Source organism: Parambassis ranga, chromosome 7 (assembly GCF_900634625.1).
Source record: "Parambassis ranga chromosome 7, fParRan2.1, whole genome shotgun sequence".
Taxonomy (NCBI): Eukaryota; Metazoa; Chordata; class Actinopteri; family Ambassidae; genus Parambassis; species Parambassis ranga.
This window is the reverse complement of record NC_041028.1, coordinates 5,100,222-5,112,376: the sequence shown is the minus strand read 5'-3', so window position 1 is coordinate 5,112,376 and position 12,155 is coordinate 5,100,222. Positions and strand designations below refer to the sequence as shown.

Below are 12,155 nucleotides of genomic sequence, written 5' to 3'. Positions count from 1 at the left end.
GACAGTTACAGGAATGAGGAGCAGATATAATACAAAGTCACAGCATTTTCGTTAATGTCACAAATGTTTTAATTCTGGTAGCTCACGTTGGCTTGCTTTCATTCTAACCCTTTGGAGGTGCTTAATGATGAATTGCCCTTGAGCAAGGCACTGAGTTCACATTACTCCAGTGGAATAAATTTGTAGCTGAAAGTGAAACTCTTTTAATCCGTTTGGGTCAATCTGGCACTGCAGTCTGTTAACCCATGATTTGAACTGTAGTGCTTTTTAAAACCTATATTAAACTATTAGTTACTGATGAAATATTATTTGTGATCTTTATGGTTTTTATCACTATGCATTTTTTTTGCTGGGTAGCTGCCTAGTGTAGCTAGCCTGCTAACCAAGTATCATAAGGTTTTACAAAGTCACATGGCAAATAAAAACATGGCAGTGATATTGCTTAACTTCCCAGCAATGTATTGTACATACTACACCATATTCATAAAGATGCAACCATCCCAGCTGCTTGTATTATCTGCTGCCAGGCCAGTCAAATGTCAATACTGATAAGAAAAGGTCAATAAAAGATCAATAACTCAAATGTATCTGTTTGAAGCACTTCAAACTAAATTCCATTCACTTCCACTAAATTAACAAAATAATACAAACACCAAAATTATAGAACATCACAATCTGCACAGCTAAATACCACATATCAGCCACAGAATAATCTTTTTTGTGCTGGGTATTGAATTAAGCAGAATTCCTCTGATGATGATGATGATACACACACAAAGAACCATCAGAAGGTGAAAACAACTGCAATCTACTGTGCAAATGTACAGCATTTGTCTGGTTAGAGGTCAAAGCAAAGTTGGGGTGCGGGTGGTGTATGATGAGGGGGTGGGTGGGTGGCTGGGTGTAGTGGGGGGAGGAGGGAGGGTGGTGTTACAGACACGCTTGTCTTTGATAGCTCAGGTGGTCATCACCTGAGGGGGAAAACAGCGTTAATGGGCATTCTCAGCAGCAGACAAGCACGGGCTAGTGCTCCCTGTTCACTGGCTGCCATAAACAGGGGGAAGTATGCATCATTAGATTAAGCCAAGGCTAACTACCTGCAGTCAGGCCCACTACAGTAGCAGAGTGCACTCTGAGGCCACCTCTGATTGGTTTGGACAGAAGTGGGTCTAGAAGGGTTGCAGTGTGATTGGTCAGTTTATTTGCGATTACTGTGTTCATTGATACAATACCTAACTGTAATTCATTAGGAGACTAATGGAAGGGACTATGAGAATTCAGAATGTGACAGTACAAACTTTAGCAAGATATTTTTCACATATTGTCACTGATGGAAAAGTTAAAAGAACAAAAAAAAGACAAGAAGAGTTGGGAAACAGAGAAGAAGAGACAGAGAGAGAGAGAGAGGAATTTGCCTGAGAGGAGAATGAGGGAAGGTATGCAAGGTTGTCTGTCACTTTGAGGCGCCTGATAGCTCAAACGAGGTGTCATCTTATCACACTAATTGAGATATTGCGCCACAATATTTCACCTTTGAGAGCAGTATTAATCACAGTGCATGCACAGAGAAGTCTGACCTGTCCGATCTGACCTGCAGTGAGCCAGCCAGCAGTAAGAGAGATCCGAGTTACGTCACGTTTTATCCCCAAGGGAAGAAAAAGCAGGACTCATCCCTGCAGGACTGAAATGACCTGAGGGGGAAAAATCCTCTCTAAGGCTCTGTGGGTGGGAAGATTTACTGGAGTCTAAATCACAGGTCCACTCCTTGGCAACAGGTTCTCTGACCAATAGGAGAGAAGCTGTGGATGATGCGCTACCTTGTTAACTGCCATTTTGACAGTTTGTAATGCCAAACATCTTTGGCATGTTTGACTTTTGACACCACAAACAGTGTTTTCTGCTTTCTGGAAATACTATATTGACTCAAGTTACAGCTGTAGGACTGCGTAGTATTAAATATGTCAGTAAAGTGTGGTGGGTTCATATCAATGATCAAGATGGCTACTGATGCAATTTTGATCAGATTCAGTGTCAGATAAAACGAGGCTGCAACAAGCGTCTCCATCATTGTCTCCATGGTGACAAATCTCATCTTAAAAAGAAGCCTTTATGCACTAAACAGTGATGTTGGACCGTCCATATCAGGATCATGGTGATGTGGCACACTGTGAGCTCACACCACCACCACCTGTACATGCACAGAGAGCTGTTAACATGGCTCGAGACTGACTGTGCATCCTTATATTTACTAGTGTTTTATGTGTCAAGCTCATATCACTCACTGTGTAGTAGGGCTGCAACTAATGACTATTTCAATAGTCGACTAGTCATCGACTACCTCAATGACTAGTCTACTAATAGTCGACTACTTTGGACCGCTAATTTGTGGTTGCTTCATCCGTCTCCATGCCGCCACTTCAATGTCTAGAGCTGAAGAGCTTGGCCCGAAGCCCTCGGTTCATGCTTTAAAAAAGTAAGAGTGCGTGTGTCCGCTCACCACCTACTCCCACATCTGCCCAAAGCGCATTGCACTGAATCTAAACACTTACTCCACACCGACCTCACAGACACCTCATGTGGGTTTCAAACCCAGGACCTCTTGCACCCAAAGCACCAAGAATTTTGCTGTTGACTATTAGTCGACTAGTAGTTGCAGCCCTACTGTGTAGTATAAGATTTAAAGGAATTTAATAAGTGCTTTTGCAGAATATTATGTCAAGCTGGCCTTTCATGTAATGCCATTACTTGATCATTTTATCCTATTATAAGTGAAATTGTCCTATAATTACTACATGGGCCAAAAATTAGCCTTATGAGGTCAGCCTTTTGACCTTTAGCCCTCAAAAACTCAATTAATTCTTCCTACCCTCGGGAAGTTGTGGACATATCACATTCACAAAAATGGGATACACAAACATACTGAAAAACATAATGGTTATTTGCACAGAACTGAACTTACATTTATTTATAATATTGTACAGGCTTTAGTATGTGATGCTGATACTGATCAAACAATCAAACAAGAGCATCTATTACCCATTTGAGGTGTAATACAAAAAAGGGCCTCCCCCAATCACTGAAATTTCACAATATTGAGCAAATGAATTTGCAAGATGCAACAGGTACTGTGCTGCTTTCATGACTGTCTGCATACCAATGTGACCACAGTCTAACTATTACTCTCTTTATCTCTGCCCCCTCCGGCATCAGGGCAGAAAACCCTGTGTTCTCTTTCCAGAAAAGCCTCTTCTGTAAAACCTCTGTGGGATATGTACATTTGTTTGTGTTTACCCCTACAGCAATGTATTTTTATGATGAGCCCTTTACTTATACAAAGGAAGGTGATCCTACACTGATCCTCAATAAAATGTATATTATTATGTCTATTTGTGTATTAAAACATATGCAGTACATTTTCAGTTTGTTCCTTAAGACAACATTCAGCTGTGTGTTCTCTTTCCTGTGTGTTTACCTGCTGTAAATCCTCTTGTATGTGTGCAGTCGCCCTCTGACTGACAGCTGCTCAATATTCTTATTCATAAACACAAGCAGCAATCAGCATAAATCATGTCATTCACTACGCTTTATACGCTTCAAGAAATATTTTTTTAACGACAGGTTGATTTGTTGTTATTTCTGTCTAATTGTCTAACTTGTCACTGATGCACACACTTATGACTCACAAGCAACACGCCCATATAATGGTCTTGTTGCAGTGGGAAATTTCCCTGACTCTTCACAATACTAACTTGCTGGTAGCCAAGGGAACTCTGTGGATGCATTGAAGGATCCAGATCCATTGTAGGACACAACTTCACCTGTCGAAGAGCAATTTTTCCAGCTGGTAGAAAAAAACTTCACCAAGGTACCAGTGGAAATTTTAATCATGCTGCAACAGAAACCTGACAGACTGCTGGATCTGTTTACAGAGTGGGCGATAAAAACAGCTGTGTGTGTAAATTCACACAACAAAAATACAACCTCAAGACCACAGGGAAAGTTTTTACCTGGATTATAAATATGTTTAAATAAATTAATGAGAACAACATCACAACACTGATGTTTTTGTTAAATAAATAACTATAAAAACACAAACTTTCCTTCCTTGGTTTTATCTATATGATTGCCAAACATGTAAACCAAAAGCCAACAACTAACACCTGTGTGTTCTCACAGTTTTGGCATCCTCCTCTACCTGACACATTTGGCCTTGGAATCACTTATAAATGACCACAGAGTGAACACCCCCACACAGTGTTAGACAGACAGCACAAGGAGCAGAGATGAAGGCTTTCTGGGATTTCTTGCTGGTTCTGCTGCTCTGCCATCAGAGCCAGGCGAATGACATGTTGTTTCAAGCACCTGATGATGAGAATACAGTGCAGACGACTGAAGAAGAGCTTCAGTCAGACATCTGGGCGGAGCTGAGGGACCTGAGAGACATGGTGGTGGAGCAGAAAGTAGAGCTGAGGCACCTGAAGGACAGAGTCACGGCTGCTGAGAGCCTGGTGGGGGCCTTGCAGGAGAAGAATAAAGGTATACAGTGATGAAAGCACACAGCAAAGCTGATGCACCTGAGCTAACATGAGCACTCTTGTTACAGCCATGGAGACCAGAATGAGTTCTGCTGAGATGCTGGCTGAGGAGCTGCAGATGGAGAACGATGGTAAACACTGAGCCAAGCTTTGTCTTTTCGCTCAGCCCTAATTTTGTTTACATTGTGTTTGCACCTTTTCACCACTTCAGCTCAGGCTGCAGAGCTTGCTGTGGCTCAGCAGAAGCTCAGCAATGTGCAGGAAAGGTTGACAGTGAGTGAAGGACACATGGAGGAGCTGAAGAAACAGCAGGAAGGTAAAGGTTTGTGTCATTTCTAGTGATGATTCATGTGCGCATGTGCTGATGAATGTTTTTGTGATTCCAGGACAAACTGTGATAGTGCAAGAGCTACAAAATGTCAACAAAGGTAAATATTTCTAGGTGTATAGATGTGTATTTCATAGTTCAGAAATAACGGTGGACATTTCAAACATTCCTTCAGTGAGAAAAGTGGCTTTTTCTGCATCCCTTCTGGCATCTGGTGAAGGTAACACGCCTGTGTCACAAGATTTTGTCACACTCATTTACAGAAATGTCTTTACCAACATTGGAAACCACTACAACCCAAACACAGGCAGGTTTTTTTCTTTCTTTTTTGGTTAAAATTCTGGTTCTCTCATTTCCCTTAACTGTGACTGTTCTTTTTGTGTTTAGGTTACTTCACTGCACCAGTAAGAGGAGTGTATTTCTTCAGGTTCACTGGCCATGCAGCCCTCTCTGATGTGTCTATGAGGATAAAACTTGTCAAGAATGGAGAGGGCATGGTTTTCTCAGGAGATGCTTCCACCACGTCTGCAGATAGGGAGGACAATGCATCAAATGGTGTTGTGTTGCACTTAGAAGTGGGAGATGTTGTTTCCTTACAAGATGGTGGACAGGTTTGGGATGACCAGTATCACAGAACAACCTTTAGTGGCTTTCTGCTCTTTACTTTATAACAAAACAAGACATCAAGTTCACCAAATATACTGTCCCTAACTATAATAAATTCATTCTATCAATTTAAATGACCCTAAATCCCATGTAGTGTAATCAACATGTTTGTGTGTGTGTGTGTGTGTGTGTGTGTGTGTGTGTGTGTGTGTGTGTGTGTGTTAAAGTGAAGAACACTCTCTGCCTGTGCAGCATTGCTTCCTCTCTTCTCAAGACATTGCATTTTTCCCATTATCCCATCTGGTGGTATAAAATGGTAGCGCAGGGTGGGTCTAGCAGGTTCCTATGCTTATTTCAGTACACATGTGAGCAACACAATACAGAGGCCCTGCTCAGACCTGGTATTAACACGTGTTTAATCACAAGTAAACAACTCAGTGAAGAGAGGTCAAACTTTCCAGCCCACTGAAAGGACTAACATATCATATCAGGGATTCAATGTGGTCGTATCAGAAACATATTTTCTGCCATGAAGTGTTTGTGAGGGGTCATGAAACACAACAATAAACAAAAGCGACTATCTCATGCGGACACTTACTCCAGCCTCCCGGGACAAAGTCTGGACCAAATCTGACATCCACCCTTCCACCTCCCTATGTGGACCTGTAGCAGCCTTTAAACACACAACCTTTACACACGTTTGTGTTGTCCTGGCCATCTGTTGTGAATTTTTATGTTCATCTTTCATCTTTGAGATGACATCATAACTGTTTCTTCACATTATGTTGACATGTTGATGTTTTGTTTTGACTGTTTTCAATGATGTTGCTGATGAGACAATCATGCTGTACCTTAGTGAGAATGAGGTCAAACACAACCTCCTAACAAAGGCCCACTTTGGATAAGGTGAACACGTTACGTTATGAAAAGGAGGAGGGGAAAAATCTCAACAAATTCCTCAGATAAAAGTGGAAGAAAATGACATCTCATGAATGTGATCATTGTTTCCTTTCCTTTGGTGTTTCACATCATAAACCTCCCGGAATGCAGCTGCATCAGTGTTTGAGCTTTGACTAAATCCATTCAGACTCTTTGTTGTGCAGTCACTCAGATCACACATGCACACAAGTGCATATACACACACACTTACACAACACCACACCTCAGTTATCAGTCATCTAGTATGGGTCTGATAACCATGATCAACACACAACACAGAGCCATACAAGCAGCAACTCTTTTCACTGTCAGCGTCTGTGGTGAATTCTTTTGCTGCTCTCTACTTTCCCCTTTCTTTTCCCACAATGCACAGACAGGGCTATCAGTCACAATCGATCTACAGGCTATCAGATGCCCTCATGGTAAAAACTTCACACCTTTGCTGGAAGATATAGTGTCACTGTGATGTATTCTAAGGCTCCTTCTGCCTTCTGAAAGAAAAATGGTGGCTGGTATCAAGCAAAGGTGCTCAAAGGAATAATTCAACTGTGTTTATGGAAAGAGCCTGGAGTGCATTGGAGGCGCGGTGTCTCCTTTGAATCTGATGAGGAGTTTAGATCAGACCTGAAGCTAACGGGCCAAGGAGCTCTGTTAGTCTTGATCAAACAGCTGCCAATATGAAAAGGACTACCATATCCTCTGAGCAGCCGCGGGCTGTGTGAAATGAATACAGCCTCTCGGTTTCCCTCTCTTGGGTTGGAAACATTTTTTCATAATTGCGTTTAATTCTATGTTAGGTGTCCCCACAGTGCCACTATTAAGGTTAAGGCTAAGCTGAGGAAGCTTTTCGGTCTTTGTCATCAAGGCCTTTGCTCATTTTAGTGGCAGTATCATTGATCTGACTTAAGAACACAAGAAAACACACAAGACATTATCCCTGTTATCATAAATAATTCAATTGTTCCCGGTATTTTAATTGATTATGTGTGTAAAATCCCTTTGTTTTGGCAATAATTTAGAAGCTGATGAATCACATGGCTTTGTGAAATAGATTCTGAGTCTGTAATGACAGAGGGGATTCCCCATTTGAAAAACTGTCATTGTTTCATTAAGATGGTCTTTTCATTTGATCTTTCTTTCTCTCTCTCTCTCTCTCTCTCTGGGAAGCTTAACGGTGTGAAGGCTCATTAAAGCTGTGTCAGTGCTGGATAGCTTGCATGTCTCCTCTGTCTCACTTACAACTTTTGTAAAAGGAGAATTGAACTGTGAATGTTTTGGTCAGGGCTCAGTTCACCAGAAAACATTTTGTTAAAGTTTGCAGGGCATCACCTTGGTGGGTCGGGATTTGACTAAAAATAAGACACACACAGAAAAACAGTGTGAAAAGCAGCAGCTGGAAAAGAAAATGGTGAAAGTGTACAGACACACTCATGCCTCCACTTGCATGTCTTCACACACACACACACACACAAGGCGATGACTTGACTTTAAAATTAAAGGATGGATTCATTATAGGCTTATAAAGTCAGCTCTGTAAAAATGAATTAGCCTTTTGTGAGATTAGTATCAAATCTTCTTAAAGAATAACTAATTATGGGGTAATTTATGACAATATAGCTGTTGCAAAGTCAATTCAAAATCACCTCATATCTGAGAAAATACATAAGTGCACTGTTTTATTAGCACATGCTAGGCATTACTATCGCTTTTATATGATACCATAAAAATCTAAATTCATTCTTATAAAAGAACTTGGAGATGTGCCATGATAGCAATTTATGATACATTTGTGTACAGATGGGATACAAACATATTAACCCCCTCCCCACCCTCAATACTCAAAAAAAGTGTTAGTCGACTTCTTAGCTGCACTCCAACAACATGTTTGGTGCAGGCTAAGGCCCCAAGGCGAGTCGGGAGTAAATGTGCATTCCTTTCTGCCTGATTTAAAAGAGAAGTCTCATCTTTTTCTTAGTTGATCACAGATGAGCAGGAGGCATTCCTTGATCCAAACCATGCTTATAAAAAGTTAGAAGTTACATGACACTTTTTTGGGGAAATTTACCTTTGATGATGCAGATTTCTAAGAGTTTGGTGCTGTGAGACTGAAACCGAGAGCTGATTCCAAACTCAAGTGCAGCATTATTCTGTTTACATGGTTGCATGTATCAGGACACTGTAGATCCTGGCATCAAATATCTGAAACTCCAGTCACTCAGGTGCAACACACAAAGAGCCACACACACACACACACACAGGCTAATGCACAAACACAGGTATGCACACAGAGGGCAGCTCTGAGCCAACAATTCAGTGGAAACGAAGCCCTTCACCGTGTCTACAGATGCATATCTACTCCTGAACACACCTGATTGTACTGAGAACTAAACTGCTTCATTTGCAGCTGAGACACACAGAAGTGTTTTTACTGTCCTTTTTAAAAGATGTTTGTTATTTGCAACTAATGTATTTTTAGGTTTTATCATGATTTGGTGTGGTACGTAGTCAGAGAAGTTGTTGTTTTACGATACAATGTTGAAAATGACACACATCTGATTGATGGAAAACACACTCAGCCAGAATCAAGCAGGCTCTGACCTTTAAAAAAGAAATATACACCTGCTGAGAAAGGCCACCTGCAGGTAGGGAGAGTGAATGTCTTTGCTGTTTGCTTTGTAATTACATTACATTAGACTACGTCAGATAAGACTGTTTTGATTCTTTTCTTACTTTGGCTTACAGGATGGTAACAATAGTTCAATAGTTCAGTGGTTTTGTTCCCACATATTAAACAAACAAGATATAGCATGTTCATCAGTGAGCTGTGATGTTGCTTGTGTAGTCTGTACAGCTGATGACTAATAAGAACCAAACAGCTCACTCTATATGCAGAATATGAGTGAGAGATGTCGGCAGTAGGTTGCAACCCATTTCCGTGAGACGCTTTGCATCTAAAGAATAAAAGAAAAAGGATGATGCAGTTTTATTTACTTTGGCTACGTGCTTATCTACCTTGTTGACATTTGTTTGTTGAAACACACAGTTCTGGGTGGCCCCATAATGCTCCTGAGATAGATATACAACTGTGTTAGTCTATCTTTGATGTTTCAGCACCGGAAGGCACCATGTTTATTATGTTTTTTCTGAATGACTGTCATCACTTTTCAAATCAAGTGACCTTGTTGTGTGTGTATTCAGCATAAGATATATCACACCTGAAGTTCTTTTTTCTTTCTTTCTGTATCTTGTACTTAACCTGTGTTCATTTAAAAACATGCATTTTGGCCTGTAGTCCTTTACCAACGTGGCCCTTTTTACCCTTTTGCACGGCAATCTGTTCAGCCAGTTTCAAACTTCCTCTGTACATGAGTATTTTACCTGCAGGGCTGTGTTTTCTGTGTTTTTGTTCTACTCTGCCTCATTGACTCTAATATGGGCTTCCTGAATAGGTTATCTTCAGACTTGTTCCCACAGGAGCTGATGACTCAAAATGATTTCAAAGATGCACCATGAGAATTCAAATCTTTGTGGTATGAAACAACTGCATTTGTGTTGCACTTTAGACTCTAATCAAAACTTCAAAGTCAGCTAGGTGTAGCAAACACAGCAACCAGAGGCCTGTGTAAAACGTCAAGGTGTTTCTTGCTTCTGTGCTTGATTAGAAACCCTTGGCTTCTGAGGCCAGCGTGTCCCCCCCTCCCTCCCCCATCCACAGCCAAACACGGTGCTGTAAAGTTTCAAATTAGAAAGGTTAAAATCAACATAAGAGCAGGGTTTAATGTGACAAAGATATACTGTCTATATCTCTATATTATACTGTCTTGGTCATTGTTGTGATTTCCTGTTTTATTTTGAAAACTTCACATTACTTCCTGTCTCTCCTTCTTTTCTCTTGTTGTCCTCATGTTGTTTTGGTTTGTTTTGGACTATGTTTGGACTATGCCTGGATACTCCAGCCTCAGTTTCAGTAAGTTCCCTTTAAAGTCTATTCTAGTTGATCATTTATGTGCAGCTACATAATCAATGCATTGTTGTAATATCACCTTAAAACAACAATAGTTGTAAGTTGAGAGCAGTGTGGGGCAATCTGCCATTAGCATTTAGTCGAAGCTGCTACAGCTGCAAAGCTACATGGCAACATGGTGGTAGATTCTTAGTCTAAATAAACATAAACATGGAATAATGACTCCCTGGAATCCCACATTACTTAATATATACCTTGATCTATTTGTGGTCAAAGGCAGCCAGAGGTGTGGCTTCATACCTGACATCTCCTCAGCTGGCACAAGGCATTCCTCTTAAACTGCTCGACTCGCGGCCAACTAGTTATGGAATGCATACTGTCTACTCTAAGTGGATTTGAGCGAGGGTAATAAATTTTCTGTGGGTGAGCAATGGGCACAGTTGTATAATGATGAAGAGTTGAGGCTTGCCTTGGAAGGAACAATGTCACCCGAGTAATGAGCTGGCTTCAAGTGTTTGTTATTTCAAAAGGCATTTTTCCTCTTCAAGGTGCTATCGTCATGCAGTTGTGGACTGTGCTGCGGCATGTTGTACTCGAGTAGAGAGATTTGTTTTTGGTGTTCTCAAAAATGCTGTCAGTCTATGAAAATGAGAAGAATCCAAAAATAGTGGATGATGATGTCAGAACAAGTTCTCATTACGGAAATTTTAAAAGCCTCGCTGGTTTGAGGCCTTCCATATAAACCTCTCTGCAGCTGAATGAACACTAATGGATGTGCACAATTATTTGACAGAATTCCGTGTTTAAACACAAAGAAGGACAAACCCTCTGTGACATCACCACGAGGTTTCCTGAGGAGCAGTTTTTGTCTGTCTGTCATCAGTCCAACAGAAGAGAGGATGAAGCTTCAGAGCGAATAAGTACTAAAAAAGAGGAGACAGAATGTGACGATGGACAGGCTATGTGGTCTTGATTTACTGCAGAGACCGGGGCCATGGTCCTCAGTGTTGCTTGATGCCAGTGGCCAGACAAGGACACCAGGGTAAAACCTTGGTCTCTAATATGAAGCTCCCATGATGACGAATACATTCAATACTATGCAGTGGAACTGGAGACCTTAGTTCCAAATAAATATAGACAGTCTGAACTAGGGAGAGAGTCAACTTATTTGGGTTGAATCATGGATTTCCACATATGATGTCTGCCAATTAAAAGGAGCACATCTCAACACATATCTATCTATCTATCTATCTATCTATCTATCTATCTATCTATCTATCTATCTATCTATCTATCTATCTATCTATCTATCTATCTATCTATCTATCTATCTATCTATCTGTCTGTCTGTCTGTCTGTCTGTCTGTCTGTCTCTTATTCTTTAACAGTTATGAAATGTTTATTTGTAAACTTATCTCATAATTGTCAGACATTTTAAGTGTAATGCAGGGAGCTATTAAAAATAAGCTCTGTCTCTCCATAGACTATTGATCATATTGTTTGTTTGTTTGAATTAAGGTCCCATGGGGTCCAAGAGAAAGAGCACTGTGTAGTCACTTCATTGTTCGGCAGAAAAGCACCCACAAGCTCTTGATGGTAGACATCACTGAAGTAGTGATCAACTCCTTAGGTGACTTCAGTTTACCTAAATTGCTTAATTGCTTAGAGACCACCCACTGTTTTGGTCCATGTTAATTCTGCTCTAAGGATTGGGACTTAACATGTAGGTCTATGTGACTCATATGTGGCTCATAGCAGCCTCAAGTGGTCATTTAAGGAACTG

The 12,155-nt window shown here is 40.8% G+C and overlaps 1 protein-coding gene across 1 annotated transcript; it reads left to right on the top strand.

Annotated features, from left to right (window-relative positions):
- Positions 1 to 4,266: 4,266 nt before the first annotated feature.
- Positions 4,267 to 5,603, top strand: LOC114438907 (uncharacterized). The gene is made up of 6 exons (XM_028410557.1): positions 4,267 to 4,536; positions 4,604 to 4,666; positions 4,747 to 4,851; positions 4,922 to 4,963; positions 5,039 to 5,170; positions 5,251 to 5,603. Exons 1-6 carry the CDS (start codon positions 4,284 to 4,286, stop codon positions 5,532 to 5,534), a joined length of 879 nt encoding a protein of 292 aa, XP_028266358.1. The 5' UTR covers positions 4,267 to 4,283; the 3' UTR covers positions 5,535 to 5,603.
- The last annotated feature ends 6,552 nt before the right edge of the window (positions 5,604 to 12,155 follow it).

Bases quoted from the DNA above. Each gene is read 5' to 3' on its own strand.
- LOC114438907 (XM_028410557.1), top strand. From the start codon at position 4,284: ATGAAGGCTTTCTGGGATTTCTTGCTGGTTCTGCTGCTCTGCCATCAG. The intron at 4,667-4,746 runs GTAAACACTGAG...TCACCACTTCAG, and splicing joins GCTGCAGATGGAGAACGATG to CTCAGGCTGCAGAGCTTGCT. The intron at 5,171-5,250 runs GCAGGTTTTTTT...TTTTGTGTTTAG, and splicing joins CCACTACAACCCAAACACAG to GTTACTTCACTGCACCAGTA.